Source organism: Struthio camelus, chromosome Z (assembly GCF_040807025.1).
Source record: "Struthio camelus isolate bStrCam1 chromosome Z, bStrCam1.hap1, whole genome shotgun sequence".
In the NCBI taxonomy this organism is placed as follows: domain Eukaryota; kingdom Metazoa; phylum Chordata; class Aves; order Struthioniformes; family Struthionidae; genus Struthio; species Struthio camelus.
Window position 1 is genome coordinate 69,934,703 of NC_090982.1, and position 25,487 is coordinate 69,960,189.

A 25,487-nucleotide genomic window follows, 5' to 3' on the forward strand; every position below is an offset into this window, starting at 1 on the left:
AAGAATAATATATTTGTTAACAAAACATCATTTGTATAGATTTGTTCTTATTTTCCTCTAAACTCCTTGAATTTGTATATTCAAACTTATCTGGAAGGGAAAAAGAAAAGGAAATCAGCGCTTTATATACGCATATCACAATGAACATTTTGTGACCTGCCTGACGATCTAGCTTTTGGCTAGTTAACAGACTGAGAGCCTGGATATGATCACTCCTTTGGAAGGAATTTACTGAATAGCTAGATGAAAAGTACTAATAATTCCCCAGGATTTCCAAAAAGAAAAGGGCCTAAGGAAAATCAGGAAATACATCACAGCTCCTTATCAACTCACCTGTCCCATTCCCTTTCTGGGGTCATAAGAAGTGCCAGATCCAGGTGCTGCCAGAGTCTATTCGTAAGTGAATTTTTTTAGGCTCTTTATGGAGGAGGCAGTTTCTGTGCAGAAATTGTTTCCCGAACTTCTCCTAGGTACAAACAAAGAAAAGAAGAGCAAGCCTGAGCTGGTGTCAGTCCCTGAAAAGAAATTTTGTTTTTCTTATGGCTGGCTGTTACCTAGCTGAGCTTATTCCAAGATACTTGACATATTTGCGATAACAAAGGTTGGCTTCCCAGTCTGTGCAGCACTCATGGCCCTACCTTGAGGCTCTTCAGATACTTTTTAATGGGAGGCAGGAGGGAAGAACTGGGAAAAAATTGCTTGTAGGCCAGAAGGGAATTATTTACTCACTTGAGTGGGATCGCTCACAACAGATAGTCAAACACTTGAAGTAACTTGCGAGTTCAGGGATTTTAATCTTTAACTTCAGCCTCACATCTGTAAAACTTGGGAAATAATACTTATTTAGCTCACAGAGATGTATGAGATTTCCTTCATTAATATTTATAATGTCAAGTGAGACTCTTGCACAAACATTATAGAAGTCCAAACAATTCTTTTTGAGAAAGACATCTTGTGTCCGTGTCATAATTAATATCAATATAGAGCATGTTTATGCCTGACAAAAGTGATGCCAAAAATAAAGGTGCCTTTTAAATATGAAAGGAAACAATGCAACAATAAATAAGCCAAATTTGCTGAACTCATAATACTCAGGGGCTGTTTGTCTAAAAAAAAAAAAAAAAGAGAGAGAGAGAGAGAAAAAGAAAGAAAGAAAAATTCCTAGATCTGAAATTGAATCTTAATGAAAACACACTTTGAATGTTTTACCTTGTCTCTAGTTATGGTGTATGTTTTTAGAAATTCTGCTAGCTGAACAGTAGATAGCATAGCTGGGTATGATGACGTTACCATGTGTTTTAACCATGTTTTCTGGGACTGTGGTGATGGTGATTTGCAATTGGTAGCAGCATTGTTGAGCTAGCATGAATGAAAAAAACTCTTCTTATGTGGTTAAAGCTTTTTCAGATTAAGGTGGGTTTGAAAGACACGGAATTTCAATTTCATGGAATTTTGAAAGGCATGGTTTAACACCTCAGTACCATCTGTAAAGTATAAGGGTGGGTTTTTTGGTTTGATGTTTTATTTGTTTGTTTTGATGCCTCTAGACTGTATCCCAAAAGATGGGCTTAACTGAAGGACAGCTTTCAGCTGACTTCTGAAACAAACAGGAACCCACTGGGGATATTTGAGGATTAGCGTATGAATAGATTTAATGGAAGATGGAGTTCTCGTGCAACAATGCCTAGTATCAGCCTCTTGCAATTGCCAATAGACAAAACTAAGCTGAAACTAATTATGATCTGAGTTTTTTCTGCCTTAAATTCTGTGTCCCTCCCTCCATCTTGGCACATTCCTAAAGCATCATGTCTTTCTTTTTCTGCCAGTTGCCTCTATCTGTCCTTCACCATTTTTAGCCCTGTTCCCACCAGGTGCAGGCTCTTTTTTGAGCTAAATGAGGGGAAAGGAGAGGAAAAAAACCTAATTTGTGTAATGCCTTTAGCTCCTTTCACTTACATTTCCTTTGGCCAGACCTGACTTAATGTTGACGTATGCCCACACTTGGAACAACAATTACTATGTATTGTGAAGGGCCTTTGGCCCTAAGTCCTGAAGCGTTCATCTTCTTCCCATCAGTCACGTGAACAAGTCTGCTCGTGCTGTAAAGTATGAATAAAAAAAAAAAGGCAGACTGAGCTTGTGGCCAGTGAATGCAAAGAAAACGTGCCCCTTGCTCTAGCTGGCCTGTCAAAGAGAGGAAGGTGATCTTTTTCCCTGGGGACTGGAGTAAACTGTTTCCTGTTTGACTGCTGCAGATATGCCAAATTCTCATCCTTCGTCCTGGCTGCAGCTGGTTTTTGCTGTGAGCCAAAGGTGGACTGGCAGCTACCCGAGTGAAAGCTTGCCCTACACATGTTTTAGACAAGTTCAGTCAAAAGTTCATTATGGCTTTGACTTTGAACATAAATCAAGACAGGAAGGACAAGGCTTTCAGGAAAGCTTGATCAAGAAACTGGGCATAACCGTACAACTGCAATATAGCAATACTCTGCATACATTTTGATTATCATAATCTGTTGCAACAACACCTAAGTGCAATTTTTTGTTTGAAGACTAATGTTGAAAAAACAGTTTCTTGGTCACCAGAATAGGTCCAAGCAGTCACTGTGGCACAGACTTTCCAAAGCACAGAGTATAGTGGAATTATTTAAAGTTAATTTTCAGACAATTACATGAGGGATAGTTTTACAGTATAGACAAACCTGAAAAATGGAGCACTCCTAAAGATGAAGAGCAGTCACTCTAACTCACTGTCAAGCATCTCAATGATATAGGTCTGTAGGGTGGTTTTCAAAAGCACAGATGTCGCTTAGGTGCCTAGTTCCCTTTGCAGGTTGGCAGTAATTAGCACCTGGCTTAACTGTTTACTTGCCATTAAAATGTATGCCTTTGTTGTTAATTCTAAAGAGGGTCAAAAACAGCAGGGCTGTGTCAGATCAGCTGATCAGCATAGTCCACCGAGAATGTTATGTTTTGGTCTATCAGATGATGACGTGCTCTTAGCAGTAATATTATAGAGTACTTAATGAACTAAAATTTTGTAAGTGTCATGGGGGAATGCTGCTGTCCAGACTCTTTCCCATCTGCTAACTTGCAAATCAGTCCTGGAGAACAACCCATTGTTAATTTTCTGATGGGACTGATTTCTTGTCTACAGTTCTATGGTTTCAACAAAATTGTATTTGTACTAGTCTAATAGATTTGTTAAATTGTCTCAATTTCATGGTTTTTTAATAGCAAATGTGCTCTAATGCGTTTTTAATTAGTTGATGAAAATTAAAAGAACCTATTTGAGATTGATTATCTTTTGCTAAACAGATGAAGCTAGGACAGGAATAATCAAACAGTAAGTATTGAAGAAGATTTTACTGAGAAGCCTTCTGCAGAGCGTGTATTACTACGGATGTGGGATATGGAAATAAAATTTCCCTTTCTGTAACTGCAGCTCCAAAACAGGTAGATTGTATCCAGATCACTTGATATTTAATCCTTTCTGTAACGCTTCTGATGTAGGAACAGTAGTGGTTGTAATTAGCCAACAGCTTAGTTTAAGAAATACAGTTTCTGTTTCTGGTATCGATATATTTAAAAATAAGGTGATACAAAAATGATCTTTTTTTTTGTATATTGGAACAGTTATTCTCCATAATAAATGCATCAAAAAAGTTATTTGGCCTCTTAGGAAACTATGATGTAACTTGGAATGAATAGATAGTTTGGAAAGAAATCTCTGAATCTGGAGTAGTGTTTTGTATGTTTTCTGCTATATTCTTTTCAAATGCATTAATTACAAATTATTTTTCTAAATGGCAGTATCTACATTTGGTTGGTGAAATGACTGCTGAGAGTAATAAAAAGTGACTAGTCTCTTACCAGAAGCAAAACTGTAGTTTAATCATATAAAGTGACAAAGTTGTTTTGACTATAAATTAAAAAAAAAGAATTTGAAACGCTGTCATTTCAGAATTCATGATATCATGCTGTTGACACTGAAGCTCAGTAGGTGATTCTGATATTGTGATGTTGTAAATCCCATACTATGCAAAAGGCGTTCAGGACAGAGATAGTTTGTGCTGTTTTGAAATTGATGTTTACCCCCACAATTACTATACATGGAAGCAACTTAAAGCTGCAGGTGAGCCTTTTAAAGCAAGTTCCGTCTTTCTACTGCGAACAGTGTTTTTTAGAATTGGAGGAAGCCCTCATAGATATTGAACGAGCACACAGATTCAAAATGTTTGGTCCATGTATTTTTTTCTGCTATTCTACTTTACAGAATTGATGCATTTTAATTTGCCTAACTTGTGTAGAGAAGCGCAGTAGTTTAAGATTTATTTGATATATATTGGACATTGGAGAACTATAAAACTGAGTAGTTTATTGTGTGCGGTAGCCTCTTCTGTGGTACAAGATTGGTAGCAAAACCCATTTTATTGCAAATACTGACAGTAGATTTTAATTTTAGAGTTGCTACTTTGTTGATTCCCTTTCACTCTTGTTTTTCTTTTATTGGGAGTTGGCTGTCTGTGCAACTCTACTTTTATGTTGATTTTCAAAATCACCTGAGGAAAGATGGTATGTTTTACTTCAGTCGAATGTGAAAAATCGTAGTACACATACATTGGCAAGGGATTCAAGAAGGTAGAGTCTAACTGCCAGATATGAAGATTTTCCCCTGAGCAGAAAATCACCTGCTGTCCCATAGGACAGCCACATAAAAGGTACACAAATATAAGCAATCTGGCTAAACCATTGACAGAGAATTTAAAGTGTTTTCTGAACCAAAGACTGTTCTACTGGATAGCCAGAGAGCTAAGCTATCCCCAGGTGGACTTGGAAGCATCCAATCCAAATATGAAAATGAGAGTTAGCTTCCAAGATAAATTATTAGTAGTAGACGTTTGTAGTAGACAAAGCCAAATATGTTTTCCCGCTTCTGCTTTTATATCAACAGGTGATGGAAGTTACTTAGTTTATACTGCAAATGTTGGAATGTGATAATCAAGCAGAGCTGTCACACCTGTGTTATGCTTTCCTGGTAGTCTAGACGTTCCATCCTCCGCTCATTCCTGGAGATCTGAATCCATCACCTGTGCTCAATACTTATGTCTGTTGAAAAAAGTAAATGCTCCTCCAAATGGTGTGTCATGTACATGCTCTTCTAACTTCAAACAGGACTCTAATTCTCTTGGATTATGTGAAGTGTGTTGGCATCAAGATAGAAAGATTACTTTCAAGGAACCAGGTGTTCATTCTCTACTTTTTTTTTTTTTTTAACATATATATAGACCTACCCCTACATCTCCTGCTGTTTTCAGCTGTATCAGAGTGAGGAATTGTGTATTTGTGGCTATGGTACTTCAGGCTGTCCGAATACATGTGTGAAAGATGCCACCAATTTGCTGTAATGATTGCCCATTTATATATCCTTTTTCATTGCAATATGGCTTGCAACAACTAACTCAATTTTGTTCTCTTGAAAATGAATCCTATTCCATCTTCAAAAATATAAATTTATTCTTTATTCTTGAGACACTGTAACCACAGTTCACTCCTCTTTTTCATACCTCAGTCATCTGTCATCTTTCCAAAGCTTCAAAACTCTCAAGAGAGTACAGTGCATGTTAGATGTGAGAAGAGTGATGTCTCAGTAAGATTGACCTGATCGGGAAAATTCCTTCTTCTTTTCTTCTCCTCCCCTTTCACCCAAAATGACTCCTTCAGGAAACATCCATTCCTTCTATAGCTAAGTGGATCAAAGTGCTGTATTGTTGGATCTTAATCACATATGAACGGTTCCAGAAGGGATCAGAGCTCTCTTTGTTCATTAGAGGCTTCTAGGCCAAAGACAGTGCCAGCAGCCATAAAGGAAATATGTAAACCTCTATTTGGTCATTCAGTGAACCATGTCACTCTAGGCTTGACCGCTGCTTCTTCACACAAACTTCCTTCTGCAGGAAGGTGGCCTAAATCATGATCCCAAAATATGTTAATGCTAGCAATTATATGGAAAGGGTTTTTTTTTTTCTTCTGTTTGATGTTCCTCTACTAATTTTTCTCCTCACTATTTCCTGCTTCTGAATATCCCCAGCTTTAAGTGAAAATCAGGATTCAAGATGTTCCAGATTTATCTGTATCAGACAGTGCCATGGTCTATAGCACTGTAGTGTCACAGTATCTTGCAATCTGTAGTGTTTACAGAAAAAAAAAAAAAAACACCCTGTTAACTAGGAGAGGTGCTATTGCCCTCTTCTCTCCTCCCTTCTGGTTTTGGGATGGTGTCTGCTGTGAGGTCAGCAGTGTGTGGCCAAGCCCAATGCAATATGTCTGAACAGCAGCTGTTTTTACCAGTAAGAAGGAGTAACATTAAAATATGTTTGAATGGGGAAAGAGTAATTAAATTAAATAGCAGTATTCTCTCCCAAAAAATACTTATAAGAAGGAACCTGAAAGCTTCCTGAGTTGTCTGTAATCCAAACAACACTTTTGTTATTCCCCACAGACAACTCCTATTTTACTCTCTCTCCCTTCTTCTCACATTTTCCATGCAGTTAATCATTCACTTGTATATATTGTTCATGTGCACAGGTGAGTGATTACAAATGAATTTGAGTCTAACTTGCAGTGTGGTAAAAATGCACAACGCACAAATATGTGCCAATATCAAAGTATAAGACGATAGACTTTTTTTTCCTTCCTTTAAAATGGGTTTCTCCTACACTCGATGCATATATATCTCCACTAATTGGTATTGCTGATAGGTAGACAAACCATTCAAGAAAGCAAATTACCTGACCAAATGCTTTTACTGCTTTATAGCCCATCAAGATGTTGGGAGTGCTTCATGGGACTAAGCAGTATTGGATATGACATTAACAAGATGTACCTCCTTATTTCTCCTTGTACTTCAGTTGGATGTTTGTGTGCAGCCATTTTAATGATAATAACTAAGTTACCTTTCTTTTTAAATAATACAAATTCAGATGTTCTTCATGTCTGTAGTTGATGTATCAAGTGCAATCCTGTATCTTACTTGTACTCTTATGTCAACTGCAAATAAATTACATAAATGATAATAAGATTGCTGTCATCTCTGACAGTGTTTCTGATAGGAACATAGAGGATGAGAAGGGTCCATGTCATCCAGGGTATTTGTGCACAAGCTCAAGTGCTAGTTGTTTACTGAGTTATTTGTCTGTTACTGCCATGTTTAAAATGTCATCCAGTAAAGGAGGAAAACCAAACAACTGATCAATCATACACTGTGAATAATGAAAAGCAAATAATTGACCTGTTCGTGTTTGCCCTTTAGGTTAGAAAATATGTTGCACAAAATAAATGATTGAATGTGTTCAAAGAAAGAAAGGAAGAAAGATTGGTTTATATATTGCTTGTGAGCATGCAGGCTAAATTAGCAGGACAGTGTATCATCAACAAATAATTTCATTGGCTTTTTATCTTTACATACTGTTTTAAATGTATATTCAAGGCTGAAAAGAGCAGTGTTTTAACTAATGTTTTTGGTAAAATTTATAAAATTCACATATGATAACCTTTTATAAAAATGAAATACGCAAATCGTACTAGAAACATTATGTTGTTACAGAATCACAGAATGGTTGAGGTTGGAAGGGACCTCTGGAGATCATCTAGTCCAACCTCCCTGCTCCAGCAGGGTCCTCTGGAGCATATTGCCCAGGATCACATCCAGACGGGTTTTGAATATCTCCAGCGAAGGAGACTCCACTACCTCTCTGGGCAACCTGCTCCAGTGCTCTGTCACCCTCACAGTGAAGAAGTTTTTTCTCAGGTTTAGGTGGAACTTCCTGTGGTTCAGTTTCCGCCCGTTGCCTCTTGTCCTGTCGCTGGGCACCACGGAGAAGAGGCTGGCCTCATCCTTTTGACACTCCCCCTTCAGATACTTGTACACGTTGATGAGATCACCTCTCAATCTTCTCTTCTCCAGGCCGAACAGGCCCAGCTCTTGCAGTCTTTCTTCATGTTGTGTGTGGTTTGTATAAAATAAACGGACCTGATCTCTTACTTCCCCCGAGAATAGCTGAAGAGCTGATCAGACTACCAGCCGGTGGATTTTTGATAGGATCCAGTTATACTTGCTCATCCTAAATTTATCTTTAATCTGAACCCAGCTGATTGAATTTATACCTTATTTTTACTGACAGCTGTAGTTAATGCATCTTAACTCTTAGCAAAGGAGCAAATGAACCATTTTTGATTTTCTGAGACAAATATCATTGTTTTACCTCTGTTTTCTGAGTATTGTCCACCTTTCAGCATCGTTCAATCACCATCAAGTCCATTTGCAGGTTTGTGCTTTCCAGTTGGCAAACATCAAGCTGATGTAGTAGCAGATGGGTTGAAATTTCTGTCTTTCGATATCATGCCATTTCTGCTGGGATGGAACAGACATCTTTAGAAGCAAGGTATTTTATTGCTTGTAAGTCATCTAAAGTCCTTTTGTGTGGCTGATCTCTTTATACCTCTCTTTGCTTCCCCTCTGCAATTCCTTCCACGCTGCCTGTGGTCTGACTGACATGATGATGACACTGTCCTTTCTGTTAATCTGTCCACAGCTGGACTTGTAAAACAGTGTGGCTGGTGGCACTCTTTACTGGGTTTTGAATAAACTGCAGTACAACATGCAAATACTTTATTCAAAATCTGACAATTTGATTCTTCTCCAAAACTACTGTTTTGCAGTAGGCAGCATAGTTTCTTTTGCAGCTTTTCTAGGAAAATACATAAAACATTTTATTTGTTGTAACTGATCTTTAAAAACTATTGTTAGTGCTTTATCTGATAACGAGCTCATTTCTTTTATGAGAGTACTATTGGAAATGTTCTGTTACAAAGATTTCAGAGTTTAACAATTCCTAAGTAGTTTCTTTTTTTTTTTTTTTAGTTTAAGTCACTATGGCATCTCTGAGTTATTAGCAATATGCCATTAGTATATTGATACATTATAAGCCAGCGGTAATGTTTTTCAGTAACGCTCATATGGAAGTAAACATAAAACGTTACTGTGCAAACTGATCTGTTTAGTCACCATGGCTTGGTCTATTTGTCTGTATTTATAGAACCATGCTGAACATTCAGATCTAAAATGCTATTAAATAATATATTTTTAGCTATGTTTTTGTACATACAGTTCCAGGACTTCTTGCCAGTGTTTTCTTCTTTTTCTTTGAAGTCTGGATCAGTATGAAGTTGAGCAAGTGAGTCCCTGGGCTGATGACTGAGGAATATTCAGTAGTCTGTTGCTAATTACTCCCTTTTCATGCCACTCTGCCTAAAAGGCATGACAAAATTGTTATGCTAAATCTAACTCAAAGTGTCAGGTGTAATACCACTAACATGGTATTACTTTCATACTTTAGAAAAATAACAACTCTGTTTCATTTTCCATCTTTATAGCTGAAAGATGGTTCTATGTATTGTTTTACCATCTTTGTGCTATTTTGGAGCTGCACAGGCTGTGGTGTAATAACACTAGATCCTAAGCTATACATCTTGGCATGGAAACGGCAGAATAGTTTAATTGTATTAAACCTTTCTTACTGCCTTAGAAATGACTATTCTTGATGAGTTTCTCGTTCAAGTAACCTTTGACCTCATAAAATACTAGACTCATACTGAAACCTACACTTTATAATGCCAGATTTTTTCCCCTTTTCAGTTTATGCAGTTAACTTGCATCAAGTTTAAAAATAATGCTTTAAAAGAATCAATTTCATGGTGAATGCATCTAGTCAAACAAGTCATTTAAACAACATCTTACTCGTGTGTAGCAGACCATTTTACAAGTAACTGATAGTTTTACAAGCCTGTGTTTCAGACAGGATAATTGGTTGCTTCTTATATGTGAGCTTGGGACTTAAACTCATTAACTTCAATATACAGAACCTTTCTTGGCTTAATATAGAGTAGTTAAGTTCTTTTTAGCTGTGGTCGTATTTAAAAGTTCATTATTAAGAAGTGATGAAATGTGTAAATTTTGAGTACATTCTCAAAAAGCAGTCGTGCACTATAACCTTTTAGATTGTCAGTGGTCATCAAAATTATCATGCAGTGATTTCTGATTTAAAGAAAACTCAGTAATTGTACATGTGCAGAACTGAGACTTGTTCTGAGCACTAAGAATCCAAAATGTAAAGAGGTGATTGTACCTTCATCGGACCGTAATTTTGAGTAGTCAGGTTATTCTGTCTGAGGTGTGGTGAGATTAGAAAAATCTGTTCTGTGAAGGTATCTTACTCAACTGGCATTAATTTTGTCTTAAAAGCTTCAAAAATTGATGTCATCTATATATTTGCTGAATTTTCTTTCCAGTGAGAAGTTTACCCAAGGTGTAATGCTAGGACATGTTGATAAAATTGTGAGTCAAATTCAGAGGTAGAGGGAAGAAGCTGTCTGTCAGCCTGCAGAGCCATACTTTTGCTGCTCATTTCCCATTCTGTGGGAATCAGCTGACAAATGTCTGTTTTTGTTTTTCATCGATATATTTGAGACAACTGGGGCATCACCATGACATAATCTTACTGCCTCCAGGTACCTAGTTGTTGTAGCTAGTAGTTGTATGGGAGGGCTTTTCTTTAGAAGGAGTTGAGCTATTAAGTGACACCTCTAATGCACTCCACAGTTTTAGGGCAGTCCTTATTTCACTTCATCACAGAAACAATAGCCTAATTAACAGACCTTCCTATAAGCATCATCAATATTATTGTCAGCAGCCACCTTTCAAGGAAAAGTCACAAGTTTCATAGATGCTCTCTGCCCTAGAATATGGACATTTTTGGAGAGGTGTGTGATGTTGTATTGTTTGGTTGAAGGGTGTTGTAGTTTTTTTTATGTAAAGGCTGATATGCTGACTGAAGTATCAGGGGATTTTTCTTTTTATGAATATGCATCTCTTGATGTCCTGCGTGCTATTTCTTCTTTTTTCTTATAGTGTGGATCAGGATAATGTAGGGCAAGTGATTCCTTGAGATGGTGAGTGAAAAATATTCAGTACTCTGCTAGTCCCTTTCCATGGGACCTTCTTACTATCAGTCTTCTGAAACAGGTAGAAGAACTATCTACTACAACTTACAGTAATGGAAGGAATAACATGGGAGCTTGGAAGAGGGGAGATTCTAGTTTATTGCCTTAAAGTTTGAAAGCCAAAAGGAAGCTGGAGGCCTGTAGAATTCTTCAGCATCACATTGTATTCATACATCATCTCCAAATGTGGTCATCCCTGGCTTTCATAGTACTCTCTCTGCAAACCTCTAAAGTAGTTCACTGCTACTGCCTCAAAACACAGGAAATATCTGAGGTATCTGTTTAAAAACATCCTCTCTGAGTGTAAAGTGCTCCACTTTCTGGCTATGATACTTCCTGCATCTATTAAGCAACCTGACACTATGGCTAAAATGTTATGCACGTAGGTGTTGTCTATATCCCTGCATACAGGATTGTTGTTTCAAGCATGCTCATCACCATATATTTCTGACATGAGCCATGTAATCTTACTGTTTGTGTCCTTGTGCTCTGGGAAGGATCTAGAAGCTGTGAGAGGCCTTGCTTAGGTGAGATCCTAGTCTCAACACAGAGCTCAAAGGGGTTCTGCAGTGTTTCTATGTGATGAGTTAGTTAAGATATTTAATATCAGGAGATAAAAATGAGTCTGGAGGTCTCTGGAATTCAAAGCGATGGTTTGTGAGTTTGGAAGCATTGGCACTTCCAGAAGCCTGGACCTAGAGTAAGCTAAGTGCTGATTTGCCTCCACGGACCTTAGGACAAAAATCTCAGAATGAGCTTCTGTAGAAGTCCCTAGCATTGGAGAAACTGGAGAATCACAGATCTTGTGGAGTTCTGGGAGCCAGTATCTGAAACTGATGGGGCCAGGGTCTCTGGGAGCATATTTTGTTTTGGAGGCATCATATGTTAACTTTTCCAAACATAATTTATTTTACAGTTTCTGCTTTTGAGCTACATGTGGTTCTTTGTATCTAGTTAACGTTATTGGCCTTCCATTGCCACTGTGCAGACTCTGCATAACAAATACTCTCATCAGTAATGGAACTTAGGGGAGGTTGAAACCATCCTGCCTTTTATATACCCTGCTCCATACCTGATACAGAACAAGTGACATAGGCATGACAACTCTCTGATCTTAATGTACATGAGAAAACATATCAAAGAACCATGGCTGTTGTTGAATAAATGGCTTTTCTCTATGTTCATCTTGGATATTTGCTTGGAACAGTTTTAGCAGCGTAAATATGGGGAACCAACCACAAAGGCCTTGTAAATTCTGTTCTTAGTTGTTACTACAAGAATACATGTCCATACAGTGTTTTGGTGCTTTGCAAACATGGGCACAGCGTACAGATGTTACTTATTCAAGTACTATATTCATATACCTGTTTGGGCAAACATAGATGAATCAGCACATACGCATCTCAAGAAAATACTGTTTAACTGTTATCTGAAGAGAAAACATGTCATTTGCAGAAGGGATGTCATAATAAGGATTGATTTTTGGACTTCTGGTTATTCTAAAGGTTAATTTGGCATTTGACCCCATAGGCAAACTTTTTTTTCAGCACTTGTGTACCTGTGGCTCAGTTTTTTTTATTAATTAAAGCCAAATCTGTGTTTAAGCTGCTGAAGTCAGCATGCTATGTTACCATCATATTCTGAAGTGAACCATGAATATCTAGTCTGTTTAAAAAAAAAAAAAAAAAGAAAAAAAGGTGCTACAAAAACTCTGAAAGTCTAATAGAAATCTGGTTAAAGGTCTTGAGTGTTGTGTTTCTTCTAGCTATTTGTGTTCCTCAGGTTATTTAACTGAAGATGTAGCAGAGATCCAAAACAGGTAGAAGGAAGGTAGAGGGGAGGTGAGTGGTGGTGATATAGTAAAAGCTTTTAAAAGTTTTCTTGTAAAATTTTTTTTGAATAAGCTCCACATTATTTTTTAACAGATGTATGTAATGGGAGCTATTTAAATAAATTATCCTAAGTTTAAATTAATCTTAAATTCAAACAGTTAATATATAATATCTTAAGAACATGTTTGGATACGTTGAGTGCCCTTATATAAAAAATTGCCATTATATGTAGAAAATTGACCTTTTTTGACTATATAGTATGCAGAAAAAGCTGATTTTTAGATAACTTCAAAATACCTGAATTTGATCATGGCTAATTTCAGCATTGCTCTTTGGGTTTTTTTATTCTAATAATGTCTTGGTGGAAGTAAAGAGGTTAGAACTGTCAGGTAGTATCTGTTGAGTCCCAGAGTATGTTGGAAAAGACGATGAGGAGGAGAGGAAGCAATAGGAGCAATGATTTACAGGGTTAGTCATGGGGCTAGAATGTGCAGTGCAATGCAGAGACAATATGCAGGTTAATCCTGCATCTGAAGATCTGAGGTCTGAATTTCACTTCTCTCCTGATTAATTCTTTACAATAAATTAAGTAATTAAAGCTGTAGACATTAAAGGAGAATGTGGTTTTACTGCCCTTTAATTGCATTCTTCTCGTAATATACCTCCTCTCTCCTCATTATTTCACTCTTCACTCAAGAAAGGATGCTGATTTGCACCCTGTGGGACTGGACATTGTGAGCGCCTATGGTTATCCAGCCAACACTGGTTGTATGAATCTTCATCAGGACATCTGGTTTTCTCTGCATAGATGTGCTGTCACCATTCTCATGTTTTCTATATGTCTTCCAGTTGTAGGAAAAGCACATGCTTAGATAAACAGAATATTCTTGGTGAAAAAAACATGGAAGGCAAAGTATAGATATATCCTTTTACCGATTACCTGAGCCTTACTATTTCTTTTTGGAGAAATTAATAGAATGTAACTAAAAAATGTATTATACCCTGTTGTTTTGTAGCTTTGGTAAAGACTTACATGAATAGAGTTGATTGATAGATGCTAGTAGCTCCCCGAAGCCCATCTCTGCTTTCACCTAAGTACAGTGTCTCATGCAAATCTCAGTAGTACTTTTGCACCCTCAGCACTTCTGCGTCCTCGTTCTCATCCATCGTATTTGTCCCAGCCCTGTCATAACGTGTCTGTATGTATCTGTATACAAAATGCCGATCCATTTTGAAAATCTTGCATTCTCTCCATAGTGATAGATTATACAATATTTTATATTTTTCCGTAAGTACCCCTCCATATTCTTCTTCCAGCTCTCTATCTTATTCTTCATTTCTCGTCTCACACTTGTGTTTGCCAGTACTGCATGCTCTCTGTTTTGAACAGCATGTCTATGCTAATTTGCCAGGCATCCTGTTTCCTCATCCAGGAAAGTTATGAATCTTCTTTAAAATATATTTCCTTAAGCGATCACTTACAGTTTGAAAAGGGTATCATCTTATAGCCTCTAAAGATAACCAGGATGGAAAAATGCATCTGTTCTACAAACTGCTGTGTAAATTATTTTGTGGATTATGTGTACCCGTGATTGTATTCCTCCTTATAGAGACTTGTGAGCCAAAAATATCAGCCACGTCTATTATAAAGCTAAGTACAAAGCTCAGCTGGGAGTGTTTCAGATAATCTTTTGTAAAAAAACAAAAGTAAAAAGAGATTGAAAAGCTGTACAAATTAGTAATACTAATTTCTAAGGCATGCATCGCTACCTGTGAGAAGTTCTACAAAACGGTTTCTGATGGTTTTGAAATTTGGTCTGCATTCAGAAATGGTGAGGAAGACAATCTTGCATTTTCTTTTGTTTTTACTTCAGCAGGTCATACTTCAGAAAACAAAAAAGCAGCTCAGTTACATCATTCTGATTATCATAATATGTTTTTAATTCCTTTGTAGATTTTTGACATTGCATGTACAGACTTTGGAATCAGCGGGCATATAAAGCTCAGTTGATAATGAAACATTTAACTTTATAAAGCTAGATTTTATGAGGGTTTCTGTATCTGATTTTAATCTCAAGATAGCGTTCCTGAAAATATCCCTGTGAATAGGTTACTGAGGAGGTCTGTTCCAGATCACAGTAGCATCTCCATCCCTTCCCATCAGCTGAAGCAGGTGTCATTCTTGTCCTTGTCACATACAAGGTATTCTGTATAGATGCAATAAATACGAGGTATAGGTGTTTTAGGAGGTTTGTTTATTAGATAGAAGGGTATCACGGGGTCCTTCTAGACGTGGATGAGATCATTACTATAAAGAAGCATAAGACAGCAAGCACAAATGAAGACTCTCTACACGAGTATATGAAGTATCTCTGTTGGAAGAATAAACCTTAGGTAACTTTTGCTGAGAGTTTTGAACGTTAGAACAGCCATTCTTGTCAGACAAGAGGTCCTTGTTGGCCCAGTGGGGTATGAGATGAAGAGAATATTAGCAGATTTTCAGGGAAACATCATGAAAGTGTTGACTCACGTGCAACTAGTTGGTGTAAGATGAAGTGGCTACCTACCCGCTCCACCCACTCTTGTAAGTCGCTGTATTCAGAAAAGGATCAGCAGAAAAGCATGAGTAGCCGCTCCCGAGGCTGTGCAGTTTGCTCTGCAGCACGCTGACATAAACTGGAGTGGAATTCAATTTACTTTTTAGCATCGGAGGTGTTTTAAGCAATGGGTTGCATTTTGTGGTTAGTAGGTCAACATTTGTGGTTTTTATTTAATTTGCTAGAACGTCCTTTCTTTTCTTTTCTATTTTCCTTCTTTAGGCATGGCTTCTTTTACCTCTAATGCCATCCTTTTCCTTGCTGCAACAGTTTAAAGATTTCTTTTTTTGTTTCAAGTCTTCTGTAGCAATATAAATATACTCTGAGCCTCTAATTATGGTATTTTTTTCCGTGCCACCTGCAAACGTCCTACCTTTTTAGCTGCACTGTTAATTTCCTTTAAGTAAGTTACCCATTTTATGTAGTTTCCCTTTTTAAGACTTAATGTTACATAATGGATTTTTTTGGCTTTTTCTCTTCTCCAGATATTTTGAATATGAGCATGCTTTGGTCACTGTTACAGCCAGCTCTTTTGCTGTTCATGTGCTCAGGGTACAAACAAAAATTGCCTCTTTCTCTTGCATTTTCTGAACGATTGCTCCAAAAGGCAGATTTTTATGATGTCTGAAAATGTAATCTCAGCATCACAGTCCAATGAAGCATTTCCTCTGTCCACATGGGGAACTCAAATCTCCCTTTATTACTGCATTTCTTTTCCATGCAGATTTGGGGTAAATGAGTGAACCATTCCTTAGTGGTTAATGCTATGAACTCAGCAAGTTAGGATATTTTAGTTTACTTTATCTCGACCAGTCACCTGCTTGTAGGTGCCCTTGCTTAATCCAGTAAAAGTCTGTGAAGAATCCAGACCAGTGGGAACACTGCCTTAGGGATGACGTGATTGTGCTGCTTTTGATTAGGTATCGTGTACACGTTTTATTACAATTATTTTTATTCCAGTGTTCCCAGTAAAAATGTTCAATATAACAGCAAATTTTTTCGTTCACTGAATTCTCTGAATAAAGCCTGCTAGTGTATGCTACTGTCTGTATCATACATTTGTTTACAACAGATTAATTAGAGTGGACTGGAATTTTCTTAAGTGTTGATGAAATTTGGAATTAGCATTTTGAATTCTGATTAAAAGTAATACTTTCAAACAGGTTTTATTAATTTGGGGTAAAAACCAGAAATGACTTTTTAGTCATATATTGGAGAGACTAGATTTTCTTATATTTGTGTGTGTTGTGAACTGGACAGATGAGGTTCTGTAATGGAACATGTGAAAGCTTTCAGCGCAACTGGTTACTCAGCTTACGTAGATCAATTTAGTAACATCAGTTCCACACTGCTCTGCTAATTTACACCAGCTGAGGTTCTGGGCATCAGTGCTTTTATTGTGTCTTGACTTTTCTAGCACATAGATTAAGCAACATTTGATAACCATTTCCTAAGGGTATTCTGCCAGTAGAATAGGACTTAGAAGGTGGAGGGCGGGAAGAGAGGGAATAATTGCAAACGTGTATTGTTGGATTTTACTGACTTCAAAATGTAGCAAAAATACAACGTCAACTTCCCTATAAAACAAGGCCCCCATGTGGAGTCAAGACTTACAGTAAGGTCCTGTAAAGTAGTAGTAAAGACATCTTAAAATAATGAGAATTTAATTGATTGTGTCTTCCTCTACAGTTTTATTTTAAAAACTTAACAGTCCCCAAGTAAATATATGATTATGCAAAGCTACTGTGTAAATGCATGTCTAATGTGTCAGTGATATGAAGTATATTGAGTCTTCCTACTTTGCCTCAGCATCCACGAACAGGCAGAAAGCTTCTCACCAGCTACACAACAGAGGAAGACAAAGAGTACCTCTTATTGACAGACCTCTTTTGTACTAGCGTAGTTAAGGAAGCTGTAAAAGAGTTACTGCTGACTGTCTGAATCTGCAAGAGCTACTGGGTAAAGTGGTCACAGAATTTCAGCTTCCCTTGGACATTTTGGTGACGGTTTAGAGGATGGCATCCTCTTCAGAAAATCCAGTAAGGAAGAAGCATGACTAATGACCATTAGGCAGAAAGCAGCTCCAGGGAAACGGGAAGGAAAGCGGATGGAGAGCTGAGAGAGCATTGGAAAACGCAACTGTATAAACAGCATCGGGCATCTGATTGTGCTGGTCTGCTTTCGTGTAATTGTTCTCGCTCTTGTGTGTGACAGAGGGTTCCTTTTTGAGTCTGAAAAAACATAGTTGTTTTTAGAACTGAATGGCTTCTGTTTTAAAGGGGGATCGTTGTAGTAAATTACAGGAGAAAATATGTGTATCTGCAGACTTCTTTCTGGAAGTTTCAAAACAGCAGAGCCGATTTGCAAAATTCTGGTGTTCAGTAAACTCCATTATAGTGTGAACTTTAGATGAGGAAATACAGTAACATACCATAAAGTGTCTCTTGGGTTGTAGAAGATCACTTCTGTGCTACTTCTGTTTTCGTTATTTAATATATTGGTGAGCCGATTAGTGTTTGTTCTTTTCCTATGTTTGGTTTAGCGACAAATCATCTAGCAAATTTCTTCTCTGTAGGTATCGCTAAAATAGCTGTTACTTAGGTGGATACAAACCGTTGTGCTACGATGCCGTTATGAAAACTTCTCATTTCAAAAGCCACTGCTTAATGATCGCTTTTAATTTTAGTGTTCATTCAGGACTTGTTATTGCAGAGACTCTGACTCGAGGGTCAGATATGAAAAATGATGACATCACCATGCTGATATTATTACATTTTGATTACACACCAGGAAATAGTTTAAAAAAAATCAGGATTGCAGAGCCAAATAAATAATTTTTATGCAAAGTTTATTTTACTAAATAACTTGATGCTGTTTTACTGCTGAAATAGCAGTTATATCTTGGAGTCTGCCGACAATGAAATATAGCATAAAGTCCCTGTGTTTTTCTTGGCTAGAGGCTACCTTGGTAAGCAGTGTTGTATTTGCTCACAAGTGCACAGGACTCAGTGCTACTGTGCTTACTGCCATCATTTCCTTATGTATGCATTTCTAGATGTTTAATGCTTTTAAACCTAAGTACTCTCATTAAAACGTAATGACCTTTTCCTAATCATTTCTTCATATGGTATAGCCTTATTTGCAGAGGCTGTGAAAATAAGATTGTGGACAGACTTCAGTGAACTCAGGGGGCTGATGGCAATAGTCTTCCAGCAGGGGGGGTGTGGTGGACATCCTCTAGGTTACAGGTCCGAAAAATCTCAAATTACTCAGCCATATTTGTCAGCTTAACACCAGCAGGCTACTTCATCAGCTCGTTACACTGACACCTCGCTTTGTTGTGTTTTGTGCAGCTTTCACTTCCCCCCGGTTTAGCAGTCAAGGAGGCTGTTGCTAAAACTGGCAAGAGTGCCTCCATACCCTGCTACTCGACTGCTGTGATCAGTGCCATTAATTTCATATGTTAAAGGGGGTGAATTGAACAGGGTGTCAATTCACCTACAGAAGACATCACGTTGTATCCCTTCTGGCGATTAGTGTTTATATTTTGATCACATGTAACCATGCTCACCATATCAGTTTCTGCTGTGTCAGTGTGAGAGTAGCACTAAGGAAAAGGTACATTAATATTAAAATACTGGTTGTTATCGGACCCGTTTATTTCCATTTTTGTTTTTTCTGCTATTTTTCTAAGGGGGAGTGCGTTTCCAGTTCCGCATGTCTCTGTCCACAGCCGTAGTTCTCGTCTCAAAACCACAGTATTTTTCTGATGATTCTGTTACTAGACGCTCTGATCAAAGTTCTTTTCTGGACAGTATAAGAAACCCTTCCTGCCTTGTTGTCACAGCTGAATTGTGATTTATGACAGTTAATACAACTACAATTGGTTTCTTCCATTAGATAAATAAAAGTATTGTATAGATACTCTAAAGAGCTGTACAGACACTTCGCAGCTTGTTTGGGCTTTTGAAGCCTTTTTCTGTTTTCTGCAGGCAGCCTAGCACAGTGCGGCTCCAGTTGCCTGTCTAGGGCCTCTGCTGCCTACCATAATACAAGTAACTGCTCCCGTTGTTGTGCATAGTTGTGGCTCAGTCTGTGATAGGAGAAAATTAAGAATATTTTGGCAGGAAATATAAGGAACAAGAATGTGCATACTAAGCTAGGACCAAATATTTCCGTTGGTTTGTTGACAGTACCAAGTATTGATGGATATAATTTCAATGTAAAAACTAAATGTCTATTTTGACAAGTCAGAAGTGAGTAGACTATTGGATCAAATACTATCAAAGACTAAAAGTTTTATGAAAACAGCTTAATGTAAACTACTGATCAGAACAGCCTGCAAACTGCTGTTTTTTTCTTAGAAGCATTAATAGGGTCAGAAATCAAATTTGACACTGTACTTGCTAATTCGAAAAGTTATTGGAGTATGATACCAAGTTAAACTCTCTTATTCCACATTCTTTTGGTGGGTCTGCATTTCTGACTTGATATTTGGTGTAGTTAGTGTCCATGATGATTGGTCTTTCCAAGAAATTGCATCTTCCTCAGTATATTTTGTCAAGGCTTATAATAGCCTTATAACTTGTAACTCTATGTTGCATCTTATTCTGTGCCTCCTTGCTGCATGGTTGCTGCAGAAATACAAATGAAATTAGTTTAGTTAAAGGGTTTCTTTCTTCATAGCCGTTATTACCTATTGTTAGTAAGTAGTTTAAGTCCCCTGGAATATACTGGATTCTGAATGAAGACCATCATAGGAAACCATCATATCTCGCATATAATACTTATTCTAATCAAATTAGTGTTCTAGTCTTGTCTGTTTAATTAAGAACAAAAGTTTTGGGAGGAATTATTTTTCTAGCGCTCTCACGGTCGTTAAGAAACCTCCTACTGTAGTTTACCTTTGAATGGAATGTTTAAGATTTGTAGTTTTTTGACAGTTACTGTTGTTAGATTAGTTTGGCAACAAATTCTGTATCTTAAATGTTTACCAATAACAGTATGATGAAACATACAGCTTTCATGTTAAAATACAAACCTCACCTAAAACCTCTTAGTGCTATTTTTGCTGTTTTGCCACGTTTTTTGAATTTTTTTTTTTTTTTGAGCACTTGCTTCATGTGCTTTGCTCTGCCTTAAGTGTGTATAATTCTTTCCCAGACCTCCCATGCTGTTAAATGTATTGGTAGAATGGTAGCTTCCAAGCAGGTCACTCACCCCTAAAGAAAACACTTTCAGGTCACAACATATAACCTATATTATAAGAACAGCTGTGAGTAAGATTCTAAAAATGAGTACCCTTGATCTTTTACATGTTGGTTTGGGTTGGTATTTTGTTTTTTGCTTTTTAGATGAGAGAAACAACGTATATTATCACTGTGTTATTAACAGATTTGTCTTTTTTTTTTTAATAGATCAAAAAATATTTTGAACTTGAGCCACTTGCACGTGGAAAGCGCTGGATTCTTAAACCCTGCTCCTTGGATGATATGGAGGCAGTAAAAGACAGCTTCTCCCTTCTAATAAACTTATTAGAAGAGAGAGACTTCGAACCTTCAAGAATGTGAAACGCAAGAGAGAAAAGTGGTTCTCCATTCATCACTGTACCTGTTCATTCTGCTCACAGCTTAATTATGGTGTGATATCAAGACTGTGCTATGATATGTTGTTCATACGCAGTTAGTGCAGAATACCCTTTTGGTAAATTAAATACTCTGTGAATCAGGTACATGATTATTTCCAGTAAAGGTGTCTACACTACTGAAATAGGGAGTTCCTCTTTGTTTACCACTAGTTCTGCACACTGCATGTTGCTTTCTTGCATTGTCATCATCCTTGATAGGAAATTTTGCACGCACAAAAATAACATAGTCTATAAAGGAGGAATTCTGCCTGCTACCTTGGCTTTTAAAAATAACTAATGTCTTAGGGATTTGTGAGACTAATTTGTATTAGCTTGTTTACTGACCCCCACAGTCTGTCTAGAAAGCACAGCCACTGAGAATCTTGATGTATGATACCTTAAAAGCAAGGAGTTTCTTGTTAATGCACAAGTTTAGTCTGGAGTTTTACTAAATGAAAATATAATCGACGTGTTGGTTGAGTCCTCTTCTAAAATGTAATGCATAACCTTGTCAAAGACATAAAACATTATTTTGGTGGAAGTTTCCTGAAGAGGAAATTAAGGCACAGATGTATGTGCATGTAACAGTATTTGTTAAGAATAGGTGACAAAAAAGATGGTCTAAGTAATAATATTGTAGAAAATACACAGAGGAGGGATAAAGTAACAACTTTCACTGAAACTAGTTTTTCATGAAGAAAAGCAAAGCAGTCTCGTAAATCAGCTGTGGAGGCATGCTTTGTTACTAGTTGGAAGTGTAACGATTTTAAATAAGGATTGCCTCCTGTATCATTTGCTCATAGAGTACTACTGTTATCATAACAGTGCCAAGGCATCTATACCGTAATTAAGGGCCTGCCAGTGTTTGTATTATAAGCTTCTCTTTTCAAGAGTTTATAACTTGTTCTCTAAAACTTCCTCTGAGCTGCGTGTTACTTAGAAGACAAAATAGTATTCATTGGGTACAACACTTGTAATACATTTGGAAAAATCACATTTGGTTCCTGTAACACAGTGCATATTTCCTCTTTCCAAGTTTTCCCCATTGTAGATTTGCAGGTTTTTGACTGCCTTCTGTTGGTTTTTAAAACCATATAAACCATTTTGGTCTGATAAAGAAATGTGCCAGGTCAGTGACTCACAATTAAGTCAGTCACAACAGTGTATGTGCCAACCAGTCACTGGACTGGTGCACACCTTGAATGTTGTGCCTTGTGCATTCAGCTCCCCATGTGCATGAGTGCCTGCAAACCCAAACTGTAGTGATGTGCCAATGGTCCTTCATTGATTCTACTTCTTACGCGTTAAAATTTGTAAACCATTTTTCAAGGCTTTAAGCAGCATATCCTTCCACTCTGAACATTTATTTTTTAAGTTTAAAGTATATTCTAGTTTCTCACTAGTTTATTTGAGAATAAAGAAATAGCAAGGATCAGCTTATAAAGGCTTATAAAAGCTGTTTCTCTATTATTTGTAATTATACTCTTTTTAAAACAAAATGTTTTTATAGGTCTTTGTTTACTTTTTAATTTCCATGGATTTCTTGGCTTGCTCCTTCAGAACTATATCTGCCCAAATTAATGGCCTGATAATCACTCTTTCAGCTCATTTCCTATTATCAGAATGAAGCTGGGAAAACTGGTAAGCTCCTTGTTTAATTTTATAATAGAATAGCCAGAAAGCTTTGCTCATAAGCCTGAAGGACATCTCTTCTTGCTTCATTTTTCTTCTCTTTCCTGCCAGGTCAGTCTCCTCAGTCCTCAGACTCTTGGAAACACCCAAGAACTGGAATCGCTCATTTTAAAATACAGGCTGAGGAGCCCTATTTTGGTTCCAGTTCTCTCTGTACAATTTAGAAGCAACCCAGATGCCCATCAGTTTCTCTTGTGTGGCTTAAGGAAGCTCCTCTTCCTAAGTTTAAAGAGGAACTGGATCTGATTTAGAGCTCCAGACTCTCTTTCTTAGCTAACATGAGTAAATACAGAATCCTTAGATTGCCACAAGGTCCCCAGATTTCTGTCCCAGTTAGGGACAACAAGAAGTGAGAAATGTTGGGGAGGAGTGAGAGAAGTATTTCCCAGGAGAAGGCAGACAGTTTGGGGAGGCAAAAAGAGGAATTTTTTTTTTTTAATTTTTTTAAAAAGAGGAAAATTTTACTGCTTTTTCATTTAACATTAGTTAGAAGGTGAGAGGTAAAATCTTTTTATTATTTTTGCCCTTCTTTCCCATACTAAAATGAGGGACCAAAGGCACAAGTGAAAATAATCCCAGCTGAACGGAATTCTTGGAACTGTACTTATTTGTACCATCAGTGAGTCTGGCCCAAAGATTTTGGGGGTTTTGATTTATATTTTGGTCATGATTTCCCAACTATGCACTGTTGGAAGGTGCTACGTGGCTAACATCTAAAAGGCCCAACTAGTCAAAGAGACATGGCTTTGGCATATGCCAACGTAGTTAGACAAGGACCTTTTGATGCTTAATGCTTTTTCTTTAGGAAAATACCAACTGCACAGGAGCAGTAATTGTTTTCATAATGATTTTAAATATGCTTATTCTTACTAATATAGCGATCATTCCTTACAATAGGTTGAAACAATACCTCATAACTGATTATGGCTAAGACCAACGCTTAACTTTACTTTGAATGTAGTTCTTTTGTGGTTTTGTGTTGTGGATGGACTTAAATGGTTGTGTACCTTTTTAATGTCTAAACACCTTCACGTTTTTATGGAGGGATTAAAAATGTCCGTAGCAACTCCTGTCACGCATCCTTTTCTAAAGTGTTCTTGAATACTATGGCTGTGGTTCAGTATGTGAGCACCATGCAGTTTTTATTCAGATGACCAGTCTTATTTGCTTTTTTATCTTTTCACACATGTTCATCATTTAGATGAAATAAACTTGGGCACTAGGCCCTACTTTCCATGCAAGTTCATTAAGGAGTGAACATTGTCTTTTTAAAAAAGATATTGTGCTTTAATGTTCTTTAGACATCTGTTGAATTACTTTGTGTGTGTATGTGTGTGTATGCGTATGTGCCCACATTGGGCTTCTTCTCAGACCTGTGGCTGTCTGCAATGTTTCAGCCGTCAGAATGAAAACATTATCAATCAGTATCCAACAACAGCTGGTTTTGACAAGCTTCTGTCTGCTGCCTAACGCTTTACAACTTGTCAGTAAGACTTGCTTTGTCTACCCCTTCTCAGCTGGTAATCTTACTGCTTCCATGTTGTGTCCTGTGCTTGTACTTCTAGCATTTGTATGGAAAGAAAAGTTAAATCTTAGTGGGTTTTGATATTCTTTCTTGCTGTATAATGTTCCATGTGTATCTTAGCTTGCTTATTCAAATGCGCTTTACAAAAATCTGTGATGTATTATTTCATTTACCTTCTTGCATTTCATTATATTTATAGAAGTTGCAGATTTTTGTACCGTATTAGTTAATACAGTTGCCTTTTTGTAATGGCAATTAATTTATATTACAAAAGTTTGTATCTTTACTGTAGTTGAGAGTATTAGTTAACTGCCATATTATCTTGACTTTATACTAAAAATAGTGTCTATACAAAGTAGTTGACCCATTCAAGTGGACAACTGCCAGACATGAAAAACTTGTACTGTTTGTGATTTATACATGATTTCCACTATCAAAAGCAAAATGAAAATAAACACTGTGTAGAGTTGAGTTGCTAAGTTTGGATTTCTTCAGTATTAACCAGTTTGGGAGCACAGTTTATTACCTTGATATGGAATTTTCGAAATGAGTTATTTACTTCTAGATGAAAACAAATGTTTGCTGTATAATAATTGCTAAATTATCCATAGATACACGTACACCTCTAAAAATTGGTTGATTTATTTCCACAGTAAGGTGTTGTTACTCTGGAAATATTTCTGAAATGCTTTGTGGATTTATTGCTGGAACACAACTTGGAATAATCCTCATACAGTTATCGCAGTGTTAAATTGAGGGACATGTTTATACGACTAGAACATATTTTTAAATATGTTGACATGGTACAGGACATATACCAGGGAAAACATTTAAAAAGTTGAGCAGAGAAAAATACTATGGGGGAGAATTAAAAACTTGCTGAGACAACGTAATCTTAATGTTATTCTATCACAAACTGAGTAGAAAAGATACTCATAGTGCAAGTTATAACACAGCTGATGGAAGTACAGCACTGCTCAGCCAGACTGGAGGTTCCTGATTCAGCTCTTGAGGTATGTGTGTTTTTTTAAATTTTATTATTTTTAAATCTACCTCTTAGCAAGACTGGGATGGAAATAGATTTGTAAACACAGAATATTTTCTTTCATATAAATAGGGACTGAAAGTCTACTAATCGTGTCTCATTTGATAGA

The 25,487-nt window shown here is 37.1% G+C and overlaps 1 protein-coding gene across 3 annotated transcripts in view; it reads left to right on the forward strand.

Moving 5' to 3' along the window:
* Positions 1-24,804, forward strand: part of LOC104146842 (ARF like GTPase 15) — a 222,628-nt gene extending 197,824 nt beyond the window's left edge. For all 3 annotated transcript variants that reach the window (XM_068928741.1, XM_068928740.1, XM_009679083.2), the window contains one exon: positions 20,908-24,804. In XM_068928741.1, the coding sequence (XP_068784842.1) occupies positions 20,908-21,060 (153 nt within the window). In that variant the 3' untranslated portion in view covers positions 21,061-24,804. The remainder of the gene's footprint in view (positions 1-20,907) is intronic.
* The last annotated feature ends 683 nt before the right edge of the window (positions 24,805-25,487 follow it).